Source organism: Scardinius erythrophthalmus (genome assembly GCF_964197995.2).
Source record: "Scardinius erythrophthalmus genome assembly, chromosome: 11".
NCBI lineage: Eukaryota > Metazoa > Chordata > Actinopteri > Cypriniformes > Leuciscidae > Scardinius > Scardinius erythrophthalmus.
In genome coordinates, this window is record NC_138231.1 from 40,122,484 (window position 1) to 40,147,333 (window position 24,850).

General features: G+C 38.9%; 1 protein-coding gene across 2 annotated transcripts in view; it reads left to right on the top strand.

Annotated features, from left to right (window-relative positions):
* otofa (otoferlin a) overlaps positions 1-24,850 on the top strand; it is a gene marked incomplete at both ends in the record, with an annotated part of 80,900 nt that overhangs the window by 17,805 nt on the left and 38,245 nt on the right. For both annotated transcript variants that reach the window (XM_081377703.1, XM_081377702.1), the window contains 3 exons: positions 9,061-9,149; positions 15,889-15,988; positions 18,276-18,472. In XM_081377703.1, coding sequence (XP_081233829.1) covers positions 9,061-9,149; positions 15,889-15,988; positions 18,276-18,472 — 386 coding nt within the window. The remainder of the gene's footprint in view (positions 1-9,060; positions 9,150-15,888; positions 15,989-18,275; positions 18,473-24,850) is intronic.

A 24,850-nucleotide genomic window follows, 5' to 3' on the forward strand; every position in this document is an offset into this window, starting at 1 on the left:
GTGTTCCCCTGTCTTATGTTTAGCTGTCTCCTGTTATGTTGATTAGTCTTCCCAGGTGTCTCTGATTAACCACACCCCCTTGTTATCTTGTTTAGCTTGTCTGTCTGTGTATTTATACCTCTGTGTTTCAGTTGTGGCTTGTCGGTCGTTGTAGCTGTTACCTTGTTCCTGTCCTGAGTTTCGTGTTCTGTTTTCTGCCTGGATTACCTGTTTGTTTAATTAAAGTATGCTCGCATATGGATTCTCTCTCCGCTTCATTCCTGCATCATAACAGAACGACCGACCAAAGATGAATCCAGCAGCACAAATTATGCTTCTCCGTCAAGGAGATCGAACCATAGAGGAGTACGTGGTTGACTTTTTGGAGCTTGCCCCCCAGACTTGCATGGAAGAGGTATGCTTGATGATATTTTTTCGAGGAGGACTTTCTGAACCGCTTGACAACCTTATGCCATTGCATGACCCTAGCTGGACTCTGAAACAGTATATTGTCTTGGCACTGCAACTGTTTTCACCCTTTTATGTGAGTTTGGCATCTGCTGATCCAGAGACTGTTCACGTCGCTTCTGCTGATCCAGAGACTGTTCACGTCGCTTCTGCTGACCCAGAGACTGTTCACGTCGCTTCTGTTGATCTAGAGACTGTTCACGTCACTTCTGCCGATCCAGAGACTGTTCACGCCAGTTCAAAGCCCTCTTCGCCGCTGGTCCTGCCCAGCTCAAAGCCCTCTTCACCGCTGGTCCTGCCCAGTTCAGAGCCCTCTTCACCGCTGGTCCTGTCCAGCTCAGAGCCCTCTTCGTCGCTGGTCCTGCCCAGCTCAGAGCCTTCTTCGCCGCTGGTCCTGCCCAGCTCAGAGCCTTCTTCGCCGCTGGTCCTGCCCAGCTCAGAGCCTTCTTCGCCGCTGGTCCTGCCCAGCTCAGAGCCTTCTTCGCCGCTGGTCCTGCCCAGCTCAGAGCCTTCTTCGCCGCTGGTCCTGCCCAGCTCAGAGCCTTCTTCGCCGCTGGTCCTGTCCAGCTCAGAGCCTTCTTCGTCGCTGGATCTGCCCAGCACAAAGCCCTCATCGCTGGATCTGCCCAGTACCGAGCCCTCATCGCTGCCCTGCACCGAGCCCTCTCTGGTACCCGGGACTTTTCCCAAGTATTTTTTGGGGGGGGGGCATAGGGCTCCGTCCTGGCCACTCGAGGGGCCATGGCCACCTGAGGGGTCCTCACCACCATGGCCACCTGAAGGGTCTTCGCCACCATGGCCACCTGAAGGGTCTTCTCCGCCGTGGCCACCCGAAGGGTCTTCACCACCATGGCCACCCGAAGGGTCTTCTCCGCCATGGCCACCCGAAGGGTCTTCTCCGCCATGGCCACCTGAAGGGTCTTCTCCGCCGTGGCCACCCGAGGGGTCTTCACCGCTGTGGCCACCCGAGGGGTCTTCACCGCCGTGGCCGCCTGAGGGTTCGTCTCCGCCCTGGCCGCCTGAGGGGTCGCCTCCGCCCTGGTCGCCTGCACAGCCTTCTCCGCCCTGGCCGCCTGAGGGGTCGCCTCCGCCCTGGCCGCCTGAGGGGTCGCCTCCGCCCTGGCCGCCTGAGGGTTCGCCTCCGCCCTGGCCGCCTGAGGGTTCGCCTCCGCCCTGGCCGCCTGAGGGTTCGCCTCCGCCCTGGCCGCCTGAGGGGTCGCCTCCGCCCTGGTCGCCTGCACAGCCTGCTCCGCCCTGGTCGCCTGCACAGCCTGCTCCGCCCTGGTCGCCTGCACAGCCTGCTCCGCCCCGGTCGTCTGCACAGCCTGATCTGCCCTGGCCTCCCGTACTGCCGCAGTCTCCAGGTCCTCTGCCGTTCCACGGGCCTGGCCCTCCATCCCGCCCCCGGGTCCGCCTCCGCTCCACCACCCTCCTGAACTATTGTTTATTTTTGTTGTTGTTTTGATGGGCGTCGGGAGCCGCCCATAGAGGGGGGGCTATGTCACGGTGTGGGTTTTGTCTCGTTCTTGTCTGTCATGTGTTCCCCTGTCTTATGTTTAGCTGTCTCCTGTTATGTTGATTAGTCTTCCCAGGTGTCTCTGATTAACCACACCCCCTTGTTATCTTGTTTAGCTTGTCTGTCTGTGTATTTATACCTCTGTGTTTCAGTTGTGGCTTGTCGGTCGTTGTAGCTGTTACCTTGTTCCTGTCCTGAGTTTCGTGTTCTGTTTTCTGCCTGGATTACCTGTTTGTTTAATTAAAGTATGCTCGCATATGGATTCTCTCTCCGCTTCATTCCTGCATCATAACAATATCTCATTTGATTTGATCATTCTCTTCAATGGCCCAATGAAGCACCAAATTGCATCAATCTCTCTCTTTTGTCAGTCTAATCATTCTTTCTGTTCAGCTTTCCAACAGTTTTCAACCATACTTCACGCTGCCAGAGAATGGAATGTTGACGTTTCACATTAGATGCTGTTTGCAATGAAAAGCTGACAAATTAATTTGATGTTTTAAAAGATGTGAAGGTTGAACTTATCGAGCTAGAGATCAGACATATGTAAAGCAGTGATTCTCAAATGGTCATGCAGCATGCTTTAGGACCTTCATGTTCGGGGCAAGTTCCAAAATAGTGTAAAAAGTAAAAAAAAATTGTTTTATATATTTAATTATGGTAATGCAGGAGGCCTTTCAGTGTGGAGTTTTGCATGTTCTCCCTGTGTCTGTGTGGGTTTTCCTCCAGGTGCTCTGTTTTCCCCACACAATCCACAAACATGCAGTATAGGTGAATTGGAGATGCTAAATTGTCTGTTGGTGTGTGTGTGTGTGTGTGTGTGTGTGTGTGTGTGTGACAGTGTGTGAGTCCCAAGCCATGTATTATGGATGGTTGGGGAAAGACCTGGCTACACCTTTGAAAAAAATCATTGCCAAGAAAATTCATTGCCAGTCTCTCGCGGCAAGAGATTGCACATAGAAAATCACCAAGAGTCAGATACGACTGAAAAAGGTTAAAAAATTAATTTATAAAGAGGCTTTTTTTAAATAGTTTGAGTGTTTGATTTTTAAATGTTTTGACAGAAGCACCCCAAAATTATTAATAATATTGATAACTCTAGAATGTGGTTAGATGTGGTATAATGTGGTTTCCCCCTGCTGTTTGTGACCCTATCAGAACTATTATTAATTGGTTCCCCAGTTGAGAACCACTGATATATAACAGCTGTGGATTAAGTTAATAGACAATTAAATGAACAAAAGTTCTGGTGACTTGTTTCAAATACATTCAAAAACGGGCTAGCATTTTGCATTTAATTAAACTACCTTACAGTGCACAATCTCTATACTTGCATACTACCGTGCTGCTGGCTTAAGGTCTCTAACATTACTGCCCCCTGTCTTTATCAATTGTTAAACAAAATACAGACATGTAAATGCATGTCACCATTTCTTTTGATGCTTTAGATTTAATGGAAAAGGAAAGGGGAAGATGTGAGCTTGTTGTGACTCAGAATTGAGAGAGGTCACCTAGCGAAATCTGCGGAGGGTGAGATGTTTGAGGTGCTGCAGGAGAAATCACACACTGTGAGGCCATATGGTGTAGAGGGAAGAGGGAAGAAGTAATAGCCACATTAAATCATCCCAGATTACTGCGGTAAATCAAAACAATGTGTTTTAATAAGCTTAATTAGCTGAAATGTTCCCGAGAGTTGGCCGCACACTGGGAATCTGAAATAATAAGTGCTTTAACTTGTTGTATTAATGTCAGGAAATGACTTTATGTGGCAGCATGAAACATTACAAAGGTTGGAAGATAGATATGAAGAGAAGAGCTGAGAAATTGAGATTAAAAACTAAAATTACAAGAAAAACGAAAACAGGGGAGAAGAATAGACCAAAGCATACAGCATGCGAGAAGGAGACAGATACAAATGTAAGAGAGGAGGAGAAGGAAAAAAATGTTAGAGCAAGCGAGTGTGAGAAAGAGAATCACCGGGAGGCTCGACTGAGGAGGCTGATTAGAGATGCGGTTTGATGTCAGGACCAGTGCACATTTTTTACCTAATAGAGGCATTGATTTCAATGAAAGAGTTGAGTGTTCATGCATCTTTCCATTATCTGAATCACAGACAAAAAGAAAGAGAGAGCGAGAGAGAAGTGAGGGGGAGGGAGATGTGGCATGTCAGTGTGTGATCCTTTGCCATTGAATAATTCACTCTCCATGCATTTAAATCGTGAGGAGGCTCTTAGTTTTTTTGAGCTGAATTACAAACTCAAATCACCTCAAGTCTTCACCATCACTGATGCAGAGAGCTCATCTATTCACAGCTTATGTAAGAGGGGGAGGACAACCATTGGTGATTCAATGTCTTTTCAATAATAAGACATTCGTTCAAATGAACTGACTCCAGACTTGATTCTCAGTGTAGTATTAGACGTTTGGACTCAACTGTAACATCATTTGTACCTTCATCTATTAAATTCTGGACTCTGATTTGTCGATCACAGTCATGCTGTGTATCAGACCACTCTCTATTACTTCATGTCTCTCATATCACACTGCAGACTCACTCTTGATTCATACAAACAGAACTGGTGCTATTGATTGTAGTGAGAATTCACTACTTTAATACTGTTTCAGTGTTTGTCTTGTCGCTATAGGCTGATTGTTTTGTACATTGTAATGGACTTTTTTCTTAGTAGGAGTTTTAAGATTTGTTGAGGAGCTAACTATACATTGTCCTTTATGCATATATTATAGTTGATTGGGATTCTATGGGGGAAGAAAAATGCTTTCATGACATGTTTCTTTGGTTTATGAGAGTCTGTAGTGCATCCTAGAGAAAAAACTAGAGTAAAAGAAGAGGATAAATAGAGAATAGGCTGCGGTTATCTGCAGTGAAATAGAGTCCAGTCAACAAGACACTGAGTGAATCTGTAATGTCACAGCTCTCTGAGCTCAAACCTCATGACACCAGGATGGGAAGATAAGTCGTTTTTTCACGGGCAGACTCCTGCATTTCAGGCATTTCTTTCGAATATGCGCTTTGTGTTATCGTCTTTTTTTTTTCGTGTGTGTGTATTAAAACACATGAAATTATCCTTTAAAAGTTATTATTAGACTTTTTGTTAAAAACATATTTAATTAAGATGGTTTTTAACCATATTTTTTCCCCGTTTTAACCATGCATCTAACAAAATGGGGTGAAGCTTATGCTTTGAAAATGAGTGCAGAGCCATGCTATTTTTGTCCAATTAATTTTTATTTCCTGGGTTAATTAGTCATGGTGAGCAACTGTGAACTAGCGGTACATTTTTGTGTTGATGAGTTCAGCCTTCTTACAAATGCTATTACAAGAATAACTCTAAGCTGCATAGAATTTTTTCAAAGTTTATAATCAGCAGCCGTTTCATCTGCAAAGATAATTTGATCCTCATCTGATCTGCATCTATGGGCACAGTCACTGTAATTCCTTCTAATCTGTTCTCTAGATAGCTAGCAGCATTTGTAAGAGTATTATTAATTATTGTAAAGGGTATGTTGCAACTTGTCACAGGTTCTTGTAATAATATTATCCGTAATTATTTGCGGCAAACTGAATTATGCACAGTTGTTTACATTTTCAAACAATATTCTGTTTTTTCATTTATAGGGATGCACAATATATTAAGATTCTGGCCTTTTACCAATGAGACAATATTTTCATGTTATGGCTATGTCTATAACTGTTATAATTCTGATGTTAAAATACTATTTTGTCTGAGGAAATGAAAAACAAAACTCTAAAAACTCAAATGAATCATTTTAAATGCTAAAAGTGGATTTAGGCATCACAACGTACAGTATAAAGATGAGATTTGATAAAGATAACATTTAACAGCAATAAGGCGATAACTGACCTGCAATATATTTTGTGCATCTCTGTTAATTTATAATTGATAAGCAATAACACCCCATCAGACAATTTTAAAAATCTCACAAATTGCTTATGATTCTCAATGTTACATTTGCGTGATAATGGTTGGGATTTTTTGAAGTATATCCATCAGAGTGACTTCCAATAGCTGTCTGTTTGTTTGTTTTTCATTTATCCACAGGGAGCATAAGCAAGTTAAAGAGATGATTCCTATCTCTACTCTTCATGTTCCTTATTCTTCCCCATACTCTCCGATCCACCTCTCATCTCAAGCTTTCTAATAAACGTACTAAAGGTTAATGTACACGAGGGATTGTAGTTCTAGTGAGTTTAAAATAAGCCCTCACTGCCAGTTAATTCTTTCTCTCTAATGAGCAACTCCATCTCCTCTTGTTTATTCTTCCTTATATTTTGCACCATCCGTGGGAGTGAATATATATTCTGCACTGGAGCTCAGGGATTTGAGGGGAAAATCCTCACTCCGCTTGACTGGACTTTCCCCCGTGGGTATTTGGCTCAATCCGTGAAGGCAAGCAAAGCGCACAATTCCTGCAGTATACTCCATCAGTGGCTCCCCTCTGTAGGTTTAGCATATAGACGTGTCCTGAGGTTTGTGCAGCTGCTCGAGTGCGAATGGAGGTGGTTTGAGACATCTAGTAAATCTCACATAGACCCTCTTCTCAGCCTTTTGTGTTCAACGACTTTACAATTTCCATACATGCCATATGACTCTTTTTGAGACCCTCCCGTGTTCCCGTTTTTTCCCTTCTGTATTATGAAATGTTCAGATGAAGTTCTGTGCAAGCATCTGGTATGTATCTCTCCCTCTCTAGTGAGGATCATGTCTCTCATCGCATTAACTGCTCATACTGTGATGAGAACCCATTACATTCAAATAGACAAATGATCCTAATGTGGAATATAAGACCGTAGGTGTCCTGTTGACAGAAGTTTGCTTTTGTGTGTGTGTGTGTGTGTGTGTGTGTGTGTGTGTGTGTGTGGTTAATAACAGCATACCATCCTCAACAACCAAGCTCAACATGTTTTATCCCATTAAGTTTCACTAGATTCTTAAATACGTTATTTCCTTGTGTAAGCCTCATTTACGTAGCACCCGGACATATAATATAAATATTTTCTGTTTGAGTTTATATGCAAAGTCGTAAAAAGCTCGTCTTTTTACTGGATATTATTTAGATTAAATGTATACATAGTGCAATATCATCCACAAGGAGCTGTCGGGGGTTCAATTTTAAAAATAATTATTCCCCAATCTGCCCTGGTTCAACTAATTATTTGAGCATACTGATGAATTTAGCGGCCTTATTATTTTGTATCTAGTTTCCTATAATCTTTGTTTTCCCCTCAGCTCTTTTCTATAGGCTTACTGCATCTTTGTTTACTGCAGACTATTTATCAAAGAATCCTGAAAAAAAGGTTACCTAACAAAACATTTTTAAATGGTAATTATAGCAGTGATTTGATGAGCTCAAATTAGCTTCCAACATGAAACATAGATGGCAACAGTTAGGGAGACAAATTATCGCCTGGCAAACTTTAGTAAAGTGCCCTCAATCAAGGCACAATGTTTTGTTTCTGCAATTACATGTGTCAAAATGTGTAATGGAGTGAAGACATACCTATTTTCCATATGCTTTGTTTGCACTGCATTTGGAGAAGAGAAACACATCTCTGATACGATTGTAATAACAATTAACATCTATGTGTTCAGTTCAGTTCTGTAGACATGTTGTTATCATGTGAATTTAGAATTTTTTTAGAATTTGCTTGTTAAAGCTACACTGTGTAATTTTTTAAGTTGATTCTTAGCAAAAAAACACTTTGTTCTTTCAAAATGATATGTGCTCATTAATGTGTAATTACTTCTACCAACTAATCAAGTATTCTCGTAAGCGTAGAATCTGCCATTTAGAATACATACGAGCGAGTCGCTTGAATGGCGGCAGCCATGTTGCGCCTCCATCTTGAAAATACATTAGCCAAAGAGGGACATACCTGGAAATTCAAGCATCGCCTTTCGCGTTTTGACACTCAGTGGCACCGTGACGAATGCGAGGGGGAGATTACTCGCGACTGCCGGCAGATTTGAAATAATACGGCCACCGTAGGAGTTAAAACGCCCTCGGAATGGGAGGGGCTAGAAAGTAATATTCAGTTGGTAGTCATAAACAATTTCACCGCTAGATGGGAGAAAATCCTACACAGTGTAGCTTTAAATGTGGTTGTCACTCCTGTAAACCAAACTTGTGTTCAAAACAGGATTAAGCAGAAGTGACAGCCTTATTTACCTGCACGTGGCCTCTGTGACTTTTTAACCACACATCAACAAATCTCATTCCCTAGCCAGTGCATCCTGGCCAGTCTCAGCTCTGCACTGATTGATTTGGCAAGAAACATTGTGGTCGCACAGCCTTGCAGTGGAGTACCGCTGTTCTCCATAATCGCAGTGAAACAGAACGCCTCAGCAGCCTTCAGGGTAGCCCGTTTGTCTGTATAGATCAGTGTGCCAGATGGGAGTCCATGTTGGGATCATGAGCAAGCTAATGCATCATCCCACTGTTTAGAGCCCTAGCACCAGAAAAGACTCCTACAGTGTCATAAATTGCAAGTTTGCAACAATTAGTTTGAAAGGGAAGCAAATGGGTCGTCCTTCAGTATCCTATATAATATTCACACTGAAATCCCTAGTTAAGTTTGGCATGTTTATGGCAAGTAAATGGGCTGACCTTAGTGTATTTAGATTGAGACTAGTGTATTTCTATCTTTGGTTGTAATAGAGAAAATGGGCACATTTAGTAATAGTAAAGGACTGCTTTATTGTGCAAATGATCAAATCTGTCTAATTCTGTTCCATATATGACTATTTTTGCAACTTTATATCTCACAATGTGACTGTGTTATTTTAAACTTCATCTCACAATTACCTTTTTAATGTTTTATTCGGAAGCATAAATGGGTTTCCGTATAGATCACCAAGCACGACATTATTGATAACTTTAGCCCGTCTTTATCTGTGCTCATATGAAAATCTAATGGTGCGGTGTTTTACTAGAGCTATTTTGGTTATGGACCCAATATAGTGTGGATAATAAGTATGGAAATGTCTACAAATGGTCAGTTCTGCTTAAACAGATTGAACATATTGATTTTTGGCTTTGTTTGGTTTGTTTTCCAGGCGTTCCGATGGCCAATTGGGAGTCAAGTGGATGGAGACGAGATGCTGGAGATCCAAGTGTTTAATTACAGCAAAGTCTTTACTAACAGGTATGATAATTCAATACATTTGCTGTGTGACTTCAGATCAGCTCAAAAAAGATTGCAGCCTATTAATATACAGTACTTGCTTCTGAATGTATAGTATTTATTGACTGACATCTATATAGATTTAAGAGGCTATGATCAGAAAATACTGTGGGTGTAACGGTACGCAAAAATCACGGTTCGGTACGTACCTCGGTTTTAAAGTCACGGTTCGGTTTATTTTCGGTTCATTAAGGGAAAGAAATGCAAACATTAAACTGCAGGTTGTTTATTACTATAAACTTTTTTTTACACTTTTTTTTACACTTTTTAATAAAATATATATAAAATAAAAAAAAGAATAAGAAATAAAATACTGCTGCAAAATTCTCCACTAAATAAAATACTCTCAGTCTCAAACCAATATCACATAATAAATTTAATGAAAAATATAAATAAAACTATGATTACAGTGCAGCATTACCAATCCCAGCTTGTAGGCCTGCTCATATTTAAAAATTAAGGCTGGAAATCGATAAAAAAAAAGAACTAATTAATTGCATAATTTGCTGTAATTAATTGCAATTCCTCCAAGCTTGTAATCATCAATAATTAAACTTAGAATCCCCTAATTAAATGAAACACCGGGGGGGAAAAGGAACAGAAAATAGCCCTATATTAAAATAATATTAAACATAAATATATCAATGTATTATTATTTTTCAGTAATCAATCAACATAATCAATTTAAGATTTTTTTTTTATATATTTTTTTCTAATTATCAAAATAAAATATAGTCCTACAAAGCTATTATTACCAGAGCATGTGATCAGAGCAGGTAATTTTACCATTATTGCCAGCATGACTATACCAGCTCAGCAAACAGAAGTCTACAGAGAAATTTCACGTTATTTGAGCGGACTTTGCTTTTCCAGTGCGTGATCGGTACATGATGGGGGGGTTTGGGCCGTTGATGACAGAGCAGAACGCGCAGCGCAAACACGGAATCGAACATTGAAAATTGAGCAGAGAGCGCAGCGCGCAGACACACACACACACACGGAACGGAGAGTGCGGCGGCGCACACTGAGCGGAAAAGCTTTTTTTCGCCCTGCAGTCGATTTCATTGGTTTAGGTTACAGCAAAGCCCGTCTACGGAAAGCCTGTTCACTCCAACGCCCTATTAAGTCCTATTGGTTGTAGTTCCACCAGAGTTCCACTGGGGTCCTCGCCATGAGTGCAAAATGAATGGGAGTCTATGGGGCTAGATGGCTAAATTTGTCTCTTTCACCCGATTGCCGTTGAGAAATCTCAGATTTGATTGTAGGTTTTGCAAGTTCAACATGGGTTATAGATCGAAAGTTGAATGAACGAGTACTTATTTATTTTCGATTTCTTACAGGTTGAGTTGTTGTTGCCCATAACACGCTAGCATTCTGCTAATGACGTCAGCATTCTGACGTCATTGACATTTTGAAAGACTTTTTAAAGCAAATAAGTGACTCTAAAAAATCTAACACCAAGCAATGTGTAATTTCTTTGCATCCCCTTTTGAAAACAACATTCAAATTACTAGACAAAAAATGATATCCTAAGAAAAGTGGATTTTGAGCGGTATAGCTCCATAGACCTCCATTCATTCTGCACTCGTCCTGTGAGCGCCCACATATGGAACAAGAGTGGAACTGCAACCGGAAGTTTATTGAGTGGCACTTCTCCCCTTATTAGACATTCTCTGGTTACAGTGACCATAGATATCATATAAAGGCTAGATGTCTCGTCTGCGCTGCTGGCCAATGGAGCTCGACATCCGCACACGGCGGCCATCTTACGACAGGGTGCTCGCTCACTCATAACATGGTGCATGTACTTTTAAATAACCATAACTTGCTCAATTTTCTCAACGGTTTGGTTTGTTATAAACGTCAGAGATGTAGCTATTATACTGCATACATATGAATAATTATGTTCAAAATGTTTAAGCATTCAGAATTATAGCCACGTTAATAACGTTTGTAAGAAACCAAACCGTTTGTAAATCCGTCCAGATTTCAGCGATATAAGAGGATTTGTGTGCGTGCTGCTCACTCACCTTAATTCACAGAGCCCTGTCCTAAGATGGCCGCCGGTGATGCCGGAAGTGACTCCGCCTTAAGACATCTAGCCTTTATATAATATCTATGACAGTGACGACGGGTACAACTTTAGAATCAGCTGCAGGGCGGGATTTGCGCTGAACGCGGAGACTTCCGTTCGTGTTGAAACACGAAAATGTACCTATGTTCCGCACACAAAATATTGCATTCGGTCATTCGGTACACACGTGCACCGAACCGAAAGCCCTGTACCGAAACGGTCCGGTACGAATACACGTACCGTTACACCCCTAGAAAATACATTATAATCAGTACACATAAAAGGATTATTGCAGTCTAAAATAAATCTAAACAAGATATTGAGTGGAACAAGGCTAAACAAAGCCTAAATACATTTCCATTTAGTTCAAGTAATTAACATTCATGGCTTCAACTGATGGTCTCCAAACACACTCCAGCAACAAAGCATTGGCTATTTAAATGTTCTCTTAGACAAACTAAGGCTTGTTTGTTTAGCAATAAGTCTTTGTTATTTCCATCGGACCATACAGGACCTCATAACTCGTACATTTTCTTTGTGATGCTGGTTTTCATAACATGTTGTATTGACAGTCCATTAGCAGTGTAGATTATTTGAGCCTTTTAGGTATTTTGAAATGGCCTACTTAATCATAGCGTTCATATCTATCTATCTATCTATCTATCTATCTATCTATCTATCTATCTATCTATCTATCTATCTATCTATCTATCTATCTATCTATCTATCTATCTATCTATCTATCTATCTATCTATCTATCTATCTATCTATCTATCTATCTATCTATCTATCTATCTATCTATCTATGCTTTAGTAGAGTGGTAGTTATTGGCATTAATTAATTAAATACTGCCAATTCTAATTTACACTCATTCCCGAGATATGAATGAGAAAGCAGCCACAGAATAGAGGTTCGCCTATCAGTTCTGGTTATAGTATCTTCTAGAAACTTATTGATTGGAAGCAGTGCAGTTTATTTCCTGTTCATGTACATGTCAGTATTCACTCTGTGAAGCTTTTCTCCCACTACTCTGAAGGAGTGCTGTGGTGTTTTCTATATACTGTGGATAGGCTGACAATCTTTACTAGCTGGTAAAGATTACTACTATGGTTATCTTGGTCTGGCTACATCAACGTGACTTAGTAAATTTGCAGCTGTCGTGAGCACAAGTAGAAAAATCTATCATGACCATTAAGTTAATTTAATTGTAGTTCAATCAATGGTCAGCACTTTGTTTTGTTGTCATAGGCATTGTTTAGAGCTGACAGTGACACCTGTGAATAGATCACAATGTATAAGAAGAGCGTCTGATGAATAATTCACATGCCCCTGTGACATATGTTAACCGCGCCACTCATTAGCTATTTGTTTGTTATTTACAGATGTAATTTCTATCCATCATATGCATTACGTAGCTGACCTGATCATGATCTATAACTCAGTAGATCCGGACAAAACACCAGGTGTGAGACCGGTGTGTACACGCAGCAGACCGGTGTGTAGCTCAGAAACTCTATCTTCCTTATGATAGACGAGGTTGTACATTACATTAGAGGTGAACAATTCCTAGCCTTGGGAAGATCAGGCAGTAATTGAGAATTAATGGTGATTCGTTCAACATTGCTGTTGTTGTTGTTTCATGACCGACTGACCACCAGGTGGTGACGTTGTAGATGCCTGCAATAGCATTAATATGATCCCATCCTGCAAATAAAGACCATATGAGAAGAAATCAAATAGATAATAAATGGTTTTGGGTAAAAAGAAATTGATACTTTTATTCAGCAAGGACACATTAAACTGATCAAACATGACAGTAAAGACATTTATACTGTTACAAATAAATGCTGTTTTGAACTTTTTATTTTTATTCATTAAAGTATCCTGAAAAAAAGGTGTCATGTTTGTGACACATAAGCACCAAATCAGCATATTAAAATTATTTCTGAAGGATCATGTGACACTGAAGAATGCAGCAATGGCTGTTGAAAATTCAACTTTTCCATCACATGAATAAAATACATGTAAAAAAAAAAAAATTAAATAGTAAACAGTTATTTTAAACCGTAATCATATTTCACAATCTTACTTTTTTTTTGTTTTACTGTATTTTTGATCAAGTAATGCAGCCTTGGTGAGCATTCAAAAAACATATATGTGTTTTAAATAGTCACTGTGTTTTAAAAAGTATTGGTAGGTTAGTAATAAGCCTGTGTGTGATGTAATGTTTTATGTCAGTGAATGTATGTCAGGAACTGGGGTGCGATTTCATGCATTTAATTAGTAATATCACTAGAAGGCAGAGAGTACACTACGGCTCTATAACAGGATCCGTCACTGATAACTGCAGAACTGTAGATAATGTGCAGAGGAACTGCAAATTCCAGCTCAGAATTCCAACACAGCCACTCATTATATTACTCACTAACGAAATGCCATTTCCTCTGTGTTAAATACATCCCTGCCTTGAGTTATTTCCCCCCCCATTTTCAACAGAAGAAATGCTCATTGTCCCCCTCAATTTATATTGTGGTTATAGTCTTCACAGTAACAGTACATTTTTAAAGATAAAAAAAAACAGTTAAATAGTATAAATAAGTCAGAAATACTTACAATCATCATTTAGGAAATCTGATCTCATCTGAAATCAACTTGCATGTATCATAAGATCAAAAATATACTGTAGAAAATTCATGGAAAAGCAACATGGGATTAACTGTTGTGAATTCTCATGTTCTGACCTCTCCAAAAAAAGAGAATGGACTTGTCAAGGCAGGACAGTAAATTATGGAGCAGATGAAAGTCAATTGTCTGTTGTTTGTTCAGAGGATCAATAATGTATGAGGGATCTTTAGAAAAGTTGATCGAGAGCCAGAACCTGATCCAGGATCAGTGAATTATTCACCCGTGGATGCATGCAGTTCATAGACAGTCACAAAGCCATCATTTCGCCACCGAACTGGTCGCATATCAATCACAATGGTCTCTTTTCCTTTATCGAGTCCCTCTAGATGAACAATGGAGCTGACTGAGTGTGTTTTTTACATCCGAATACAGCTGCAGCTCAGAGGCAGGTGCTAAAACTGTTAGCGGTTTGTATGGTTTGATGTGTTTTCTCATCAAATTGTCTGACCACATGGATAGGCCCGCCTGTCTTTCTCTTAGACAGTGATGCAGTAATAGACAAGAGAGTGTGTGTAAGCTAACTACATGTGGCATTTAATTGGTCAGTCCAGAGTTCCTGATTGCTTTTGTTCACTGCCTGTCACTTTTTATATCAATAGATGAGCTAACAAGCAGAAAAAAAAAAACCATTCCTATCTCCAATGTGTTTGTTGATCTTCTTGTGTCTAGATTTGTGAGTCTTTATTCCTCTAAACTCAAAACAGACATTGTGGTTACATAAAAAGCATGTGTTTGTGTCCATAGGAGTGATTGCAGCTGGTAGTAAAGAAATTAAACTGTTATTTTTGATAGGAAATGTTTAAATGATTCAAAGAGGGGGCAGTTTTCAGAGATTTATTTGCAAAATAGTGATTAAACAATAAAGAAAGTGTATTTTAATAATGTTATTTTTGAACAATACATCCAATTCATTAGTACTTTTTTTTAAGATTATTCATTTTCTTTAAAGGTGCACAATGCTTTTGAAAAATCAAGTCCAGACATTTCAGTAGTCTAATAAAAAACGTTTTGTTGAAATCACACGACCAACACTATTATCAGACACTTTCACTCACAGAATTACGCTACTGTTTGGGGTCAGTAAGATTTTTTTTTTTTAAAGAAATTAATACTTTTATTTAGCAAGGCCAAAATATAATCACAGTAAAGACTTTTACATTGTTTCAAATAAATGCAAATTTTTTAACAACTTTTTTTTTTACTCTGTTCATCAAATAATCCTCAAAAAATCATGTTGGTTTCTACAAAATTATTAAGCAGCAGAACCATTTTCACCTGTGCATATAGCCAGAAACCATTTTCATCTGTGAATATAGTGAGAAATGTTTCTTGAGCAGCAAATCAGCATATGAGAATGATTTCTGAAGGATCATGTGACACTGAAGACTGGAGTAATGATGCTGACTGCTGAAAATTCAGCTTTTACCATGACATAAATAAATTACATTTTAAAATAGATTTAAATTGAAAACAGTTACTTTAAATTGAATAATATTTCACAATATTGCTGTATTTTTGATCAAATGAATGCAGCCTTAGTGAGCATTAGAGACTTCTTTCAAAAACATGTAAAAAATCATGGCTGACTGCTAATAGCAGTAGTAGTAAATGTAAAAATGATAAAAACAATTATAAAACAGTTGTAAAGACTTCTCTATCTTCAAAGTTCATGATATTCGTCTCAGCTGTACATACTTCAAATATATATATATATATATATATATATATATATATATATATATATATATATATATATATATAAAAAAATCATGTATCGAGTCACATATGTATTTGTGTGTGTGATAACAGTGTTGGTATTTTTCACGAGCTCTTTGTAGCTGTCGCAGTGTTTCTCCCTCACCACCCTTACAAGCTCAGTGCACATCGGGTCAGGCCAAAGTGTTAGATCGTTATTTAACACAACTTTTTCTGTTTGCAGGTTAATTGGCACTTTCCGCATGGTTCTACAGAAGGTGGTGGAGGAGGGTCACTTGGAGGTGTCTGACACTCTTATTGACGACAATAACACAGCCATACGGGTGAGACGTGAGGATTGCAGACAGTGCATGTGCTTGTTTTTCTTCTGGTCTGACAGATCAGAAATGCTCTTTTTTCATATAACACACCCACTCACAAAAACATCCATTCACATATTTCACCAGAGGGTCTAGCTTTGCACAACTTGCACAAAACCATCGTTGTCATGGTTACATGTCTACTCGGAGACTATAAGGAACTATACAGTTTTATTTCTCTCTCTCTCGCTCTCTCTGATATCCACCATGATGTGCAGGTTGATTTCCATAGGGGTCCGGCTCATCCCTATGTGTCAGAATAGCAGCTCGATAATAAAGGAAATGTATCGTGTAGCTTTAATATTAAACTTATTTTCTCCATTAAGCTTCCTTTGACTCTTGCTAATCTTATCACTTAAGATCTTACCAGTTTGGTTATTGCTCCTTTAAAACATTTTTGAACTAAGTGAATCTTAAATGCAACTTCCAAAAGTAACTTGTTTGTGACTTTAATTGACTTTATTGTAAGGAGTAGTAAGTGTTTGTCTTACACACACTGTGGCAGAAACGATCTGGGGCCGGTTTCACAAAGATAGACTTTGACTATGGCTTAGATATAGTAGATAGTCAGACTTCATATACAGTAGACATCTAAATCAGACCGTTGCACAAAACACTTAAGACTCTGACTATCTTAAGTAGGACTACACTGCAATGCATTCTGGGTAAAACAAGACACTTTTCAAAACAAAAAACATGGCGGATCGAGTAAGCGCATTCAACCGCTCAGTGCAGTTTACCCCAGCGGATAATATGTGTTTGTTGGAGGAGTATAACAGTTACAAGGACATTTTACTTGGGAAATTTAGCGGAGAATATAGTAACAAGAAGAAATGTTTAAATTATGAGCCATTTTCCCTTTTCTTTTGGCTGTTTGTAATGTAACTGATTGTTACTGCTGGTTACCAAGGTAACAGAGTCTTAGAGCTAAGTTAGCCTGGGGGTAAGGTGTCTAATGTTTTTGGTCTAACTCTAAATTAAGTCAGTCTTTATTTTTGTGAAACAGTCTAACTTGCATTAGACTAGTCTATGAGCAGATTTTAGACTTGTCTAACACTATAGACCGGTCTAAAATAGCTTTGTGAAACCGGCCCCTGTTCACATGCCTAAATTTGTTACATTTTCACAAATAATTTCCTTTAAACTGTCAACACTTCATTATCTGCCCACCTTTTTATGGCACAACACAGGAAGAGTTATTGTTAAAATGTCAAAGCTGTTATGCAACACAATGCATGGTGATCACTGGCTGGTTCCTGGTCATGTTCTATCTTGCTTAAGGCTATGCAGTCATTCATTCGTTTCCCAGGACACTGAATAAAAGCTCTCTCAAACTTTGTCAAAGTATAAATTAAAACATTGTTTGCTAGAAAAACAGAAAACTTTCCAAAAAATGAGCCGTGGAGCCATGAACATACATGTTTTATTGGATATATAACCAAGAAAAGTAAGTCTTAAACTTGTCACACAGTATTGAGTGACGATATGTCAGATGTTTCTCCTCCACGTCTACTCATTTCATCCTTGACCCAGTGCAGTTCTGACACTATTGTAATGTTTGTTAAGCAACTCTTATTTTATGGAAAAATGAGATCATGATACGTACTTTCATGCAACTTGATCCACTTGTACTTACACTGTGCACAAACTATAAACCACTGGTCAACCACTGAGACCTCAGCAGCAAAGCTTGAAATTTGTCTTGTTTAATTAAAGCAGGGGTTATATCTAAGTAAAGCTGTTCCAGGGCTCAGGTTCTCCCTTTTGTACGACATGTACCCCTGGGAGAAGTGACCATCAGGCAGTTGACAGAGATAAGCTGGACTGAGGCTAAATTGTTCCTTGTTCCTTTTAATGAGTTTGTAAACATGAGAAGGAATGGGTAACTGATGCTGATAGACTGCCACATGGGTTAGCTAGCATGACCCTAGCCTTAGCACTTAACTCTAACACCTAACCTGAACCTTATTGTTCTACCTCTCTTCAGCTTAAAAGTTGTGTCTGGGTTAGACAAGTGTCTTTATGAATTCTGAGAGTGTGTTCTTATTAAAAAATCAATTTTGTTTTTTGTTCAGAAGCCTACTTGAAAGAACATGCACAAAAAGACAATCATATTTATGTTAGTGTATTATATTATTCAGTAGTACACTTGAAAAAGATAGACATGCCTTATATATTCAAGTTTTTACTAGGCATATGACATACTGTATATGCATCATTCATTTTAAACTTTTTTGTTGTTGTATTTCAGACAAATATTTCCATAGAGATCAAATATCAGACCATGGACGGGAGTGTGAAGGTGTGGAGCGATGGTGAATTCCTTGATGTTCCTGATGACTGTGATGGAACCTTTCAATTTGAGACAGACAGTTTACTATCGGGACGCAGCCTGAGCTCCGGGACGTCACCTGGACGATCTATCCACGGCATTCCCACATTCCGCAAGTGAGTGTGTCTTCTTAGCCGATCACTGTTAACACAATCACCCTCATCATCATCACCCTCGGTATGTAGTGGCTTATATTGCACAGATAACTCTGTGATGAAGAAGATAATGAGGAGGAAATTAGATTAAGCATTCTTGCATATTTATTATTGTACTGTATTTGACATGTCAAGATATACAATGGAACAAATATCGAGATATACAATGGAACAAATGTCTTGCCTCACAGGACCACAGTGCTATATAAACATACAGTACTGTGCAAAAGTCTTAGGCATGTCAATACCCCCCAATACATGGAAATCAATACATCCCACACATTTAACTTGTCCATGTATTCATTACTCAGCAAAAATTGATATAATATACAGTACATATACAGTACTGTGCAAAAGTCTTAGGCATGTTAATATCCCCCCCCCCCCCCAAAAAAAATGGTTTTAAGTCAGTTATTTATATCTTTTGCTGTAGTGTGTCAGTAGGAAATATCAGTTTACATTTTCAACCATTCTTTTTGCCATTAATTGTAATAATCCAGTGAGATTTGTGTATGCACAAGGAGTCTGACAGCAGCCGGTATGATCTGATCTCACCATCATCGAGTCCGTCCGTGATTACATGAAGAAACAGAAAAAACTGAGACAAACTAAATCCAGAAGAACTGCGGGAACGTCTCCGAGACGCTTGAAGAAACCTTCCTGCAAAGCTACCTGAAAAACTATGGGCAAGTGTACCTGGACAAAAGCCGTTTTAAACGCAAAGGGTCGTTACACCATATATTGATTTGAATTAGTTAATAGAAGTTAAATCATAAATAAATTCAATTTGTGATTCTATTTTTGAAAGCATTCTCACTTTACAGCATTTTAACACAAGTGCCAGTACTTTTCACAGAACTGTAGCTTTGCAGGAAGGTTTCTTCAAGCGTCTCGGAGACGTTCCCGCAGTTCTTCTGGATTTAGTCTGTCTCAGTTTCTTCTGTTTCTTCATGTAATCACAGACGGACTCGATGATGGTGAGATCAGATCATACCGGCTGTTGTCAGACTCCTTGTGCATACACAAATCTCACTGGATTATTACAATTAATGGCAAAAAGAATGGTTGGAAATGTAAACTGAAATTTCCTACTGACACACTACAGCAAAAGATATTTAACTGACTTAAAACCATTTTTTTTTTGGGGGGGGGGGGGGGGGGATATTAACATGCCTAAGACTTTTGCACAGTACTGTATATGTACTGTATATTATATCAATTTTTGATGAGTAATGAATACATGGACAAGTTAAATGTGTGGGATGTATTGATTTCCTCTAAGCCTTTCAGTCTCCACAGGGCATTTAATCCATAAATTATAACCATATACAGACACAACACTATTCCATCATGGTTTGTGCGTGGGCATTAGTGGTTTTATGTGGATATGTTTACATACTGATGTGTATGAATGATTAATGTTAGGGGGAGTTGTTAAAAGGTACTATTAGGAAAATTAGAGCAGCCACAATAGAGATTTTTAGTGCTTTTGAATGGTTGTTTGGATTGTTTTTAAAGCCCTGTTTCATTTAGATATTGTATTTGATGATGCCAATTAATTAGTAATTGTTCAAACAACAAATCACATTATTATCGAAACAAATAGTGATTCTGGAATTTTAGATTCATGTTCACTTAAGCAAGTGATGAAAGGTGATGTTTTTACCTGTTCTGATTCACGTTGCTTGCCTTCTCATTTCTCTATAATTTTGTCTTCATTTAAACTTCACATTCTTCTGTATAACTGCAACTTCTCATGCCTTCACTCAGGATTCACTGTCATGAGATGAAGTGATGTTTGAGACAGTTTGTATCTATACGCTATTCTGTTCATGTTGCCTCTGGAAATGGGCCTTATATTCATGCATGATAATAGTTACTAATAACGCAACTTAAGCATATTTTAATTTAGCATTAATTAACTGCAGATGGTAACGGTAAATGAGAAGAGACAGGGAAAGGAGAAGCGTAGGAAGCGTTCAAGTCTGAATAAATAGGATGTAATGTGATAGTTTATTATGCATTGCGAAGTTGGCATAGATGACAGTTGCTTAGTCAGACAAACAAACAACACACACACACACACACACACACACACACACACACACACACACACACACACACACACACACACACACACACACACACACACACACACACACACACACACACACACACACACACACACACACCAGAGAAGTCAGCTTATTTTCTCCCAAATAAAGCGTGTGGAGTCCTTAGACAACATATTTCCTGTTTCTGACCAGGAGCGAGCTCAAAACCAGTGTCTTTGATGCTTTATAGATGATTTTTTAGCTCACACCAAGAGTTTGCAACATCTTCAAAGACTTGAGACATGCTTATGCTTTGTATTCCAAGCATCTTCCTAATTCTGAACTTAATATAATTGAACATGTTTGTTTTTTTTCAAAGAGTTTGGCTTTTGTACTATTTTCACAGCAGTCAGCATCTTTAACTCTTTGAATAATTAATATTAATTAGAAAAGGTATGTAATTTATGTATCTAATTAGAAAAGTTGGACAATCTGGACACTGAAAAAAAATATTTTGAGATATTTCTTTTAGACACTTAAGCATTACAGCAACCTAATGTAGTCATGTTAATTCAGGCATGTTAAATACTTGACATTTGCCTTTTTAATAATGTTACCCACTGTCCTCACTTGAACTTAATTCCTGGTGCTGTTTCATTATTGATTACAAGTCTTTGTTGTAAAGTTCTAAGTTTTAGTTCTAAAAGTGTGTGTTAGCTTTTTTGGAGTTTCTCTATAAAGAAAGTGTGTGTGTGTGTGTGTGTGTGTGTGTGTGTGTGTGTGTGTGTGTGTGTGTGTGTGTGTGTGTGTGTGTGTGTGTGTGTGTGTGTGTGTGTGTGTGTGTGTGTGTGTGTGTGTGTGTGTGTGTGTGTGTGTGTGTGTGTGTGTGTGTGTGTGTGTGTGTGTGTGTGTGTGTGTGTGTGTGTGTTGTACAGCTGAAGTTGCCAGAAGCCAGTGGAATGTAGTGAAGCTTCAGATCTGAAGTAAATGCTAGTCCTCTCTAATGACTAGACCCCTCTCACATCTCCACCCCCCCCCCCTCTCTCTCTCTCTCACCCTCTCTCTTTCAACTCTGCTTTTTCTCTTTCTAGTTTTTTTCCCTATAGAGTCATGAGTATGTGGGTACTTGAACTTGCACTGAAAATGCACCTTACATAATTAGATATTCTGTATGTGACAGTCTAATGTCCATGCACAGTTGCAGAAAAAAGAGTATGCCTTATACATATTTTTTTAGCGCAATTTTCCATAAGACAAATTGTGATTGTTAACTCATGATTTCTGGTCTGTGCGCACCAATCTTGCACTTCTATCTACTCCTCAACCAGAGCACCAGACTTCGGGTTTTCGGCATTATGTTAAGGAAGGTCTAATCTCCGGAACACACAAAAAAAATCCAGGAAAAGATTTACTATCTCTTAGTGTTGTGATCCCATGAGGTGAGAAAATTGCGCTAAAACACTCACTGAGTTTATATTGTTTTTAAAGAGTTATTATCCACAAGAAACACTGACTGAAATATTTTATTTCGCATCAGGCAAAGCCTCTTGTGAATTGCAGGACAGCTCTGACCAACATCTCCAATCGAGTTTTGTCTATATGCCAAAATGTAGGTAAATCCTTAACTTTCCAGCAACTACATTTAAGTATTGGAATAAGTATACAGTATGACATATCCAAAGCATTGCTATTTTCTCATTGTAAGCAGTGTTACACTCTGGACAAACCCAGCCGTTGGGTTAAAATTTTAAATTACATTTTTAACCCATCGTTTGGGTTTGTCCACATTTGACCCAAATTTGGGTTGAAGCAACCCAGCATTTTTTAGAGTGAACGCCCGTTTCACACATACTCCGTGTGCAGTGCGTTTGCGGTGCAGGAGCAGCACGCGCTATTGCTTTCACATATGATGTGTTTGCAGTGCGTAACTGATCCGTGGCGGTACCATAAACATACTCACTATTTTTTTTCAAATCCAGAAGTTATCAGCAACTTTTATAAAACAAAAGTTTTGTCAGCATTGCGATTCTCTTTGTATACGTATTCACGTTTAAACACAATTTAAACAATGTATTATTCAATGCATTACTTCTATATAGATTTATTAAGTAGCTCAAGCAAGTGTTAAAATATTTAACCATACTTATATTAAAATCGCAAACATTTTAAATTAAAACTTAAAATTGACAAAAACAGCCAACTCTCGTGCCTTTTCTTTTGCATTTAAATTTTAATACAATAAATCTTGCATGTCACAAAGGACTTGTTTTTCCACCTCCATAAATGAGACGAGTGTTGTTCACCAACATCCTTGTTGAGGCGACATAAAATTGTAGTTTTATTCAGTGTGTGCATCACAGCAAAAAATAGAGGATCTCTGCGCTGCTGTATACGCACCGCTCCTGGAACGGATCACCGGACCGCATCCGCAGCAGTGTGAAAGCTCTAACCTGTTAACATGGGTGCGGAAAAAAATAAGTACCGTACCTAGCGGAGTATGTGTGAAATAGGCGTAAGTGTGTGAAATATCTACAGTCCTTTGTTTTCCATCATTTTACAAGGGTTTTGTTCTTTTCATTACATGTCATTTGAAGAGCTCCTCAAAAGCACCTGCATCATTGAAATAACCTGAAAAAGCTTTTGATACCTCAATTGGACCATCCAGCTTCTATCAGCCTTTTGTGTTCAACATCATTATCATATAGAGAGCATTGTATGTTTACTTTCAGCATTAGATGAGGTGCTTTCATGAGAGCGAAAGCATTCTTCTCCTGAGCTCGGGGCAATGACGGGCGAAAGCTTGCAGTCAAATGAAACTTTACAGAACAAAGGGATTTTCACAGGGAGGTTTATCACTTTAGAGCTGCTGCATTACTCTAGTGGTTCAGTTTGTTGTCTTCGTTGCAGTCTAATGTTCAGCCCCCATTGCTCCATTCTTTTGTTCTTGTCTCCTACTTGCATAAAACTGTCACTTTGAGCCCCCCACACACTTTAAAAACTAGGGCACAAAAGCTCAAATGTGCTCGTTATTCAATAATTAATTACTTTAATAGAGTATGACATTGATGAAATAGAATTGTGCTTCTTATTCATTTACGCATTGCTGTAAACAAAAAATTGCAATACAAATTCAAATGAGACTCATTAAAACAAACACTTTAGTGAATTAATGGCTCTGGAATAAGGTTTAAACTGTCTAATTGTTTAAAATGTGCATTATATTTAGGATTATGAACCTTTGTGGGAAAAAGTAATTGTCAATGTTACTGTACGTTACGCCACATCTTTGTTCTGATCAGTGATTTGAAATAAAGAACAGGCATTGAGTTCCTGTTTTACCTCAGTTTTTTGTCGCCAGAGAAACTCATATCAGACACCAATAAGTTAGATCTCCTAAGCACTTGAGTGATACATAATTCATTGTGCTGCTTTATGCTTTTCAATGCATCCTATTTATCTCTGATTAAATGTATTGCTGTGTATTTATTCCATGTCATGGTTGATGGCCAGTGATATACACAGATACTTTTCATTGACACAAATGATTTTCTCTATTTTTACAGTTTTCTCTATATTTTTATATTTACAGTAGTAGATGTATAGGGACAGGGCTGCCAGTATTATTAAGGACTCTTCTCACCCTGCCTATGGACTGTTTGCCCAGCTTCCCTTAGGAAGAAGGCTGCACTCCATCCAGGCAGGAACAACTAGGCTCAGGAACAGTTTTTTTCTGTTCAACTGACAAATTCTTGCTCTTCTAATCTGCGTGCAATAATATACAGGGTGGGCCATTTATATGGATACACCGTAATAACATGGGAATGGTTGGTGATATTAAAGTCCTGTTTGTGGCACATTAGTATATGTGAGGGGGCAAACTCCTCAAGATGGGTGGTGACCATGGTGGCCATTTAGAAGTCGGCCATCTTGGATACAACTTTTGTTTTTTCAATAGTAAGAGGGCCATGTGACACATCAAACTTATTGGTAATGTCACAAGAAAAACAATGGTGTGCTTGGTTTCAACGTAACTTTATTCGTTCATGAGTTATTTACAAGTTTCTGACCACTTATAAAATGTGTTCAATGTGCTGCCCATTGTGTTGGATTGTCAATGCAACCCTGTTCTCCCACTCTTCACACACTGATAGCAACACCGCAGGAGAAATGCCAGCACAGGCATCCAGTATCCGTAGTTTCAGGTGCTGCACATCTCGTATCTTCACACCATAGACAATTGCCTTCAGATGACCCCAAAAATAAAATTGAAAAATTAAAATTAAAA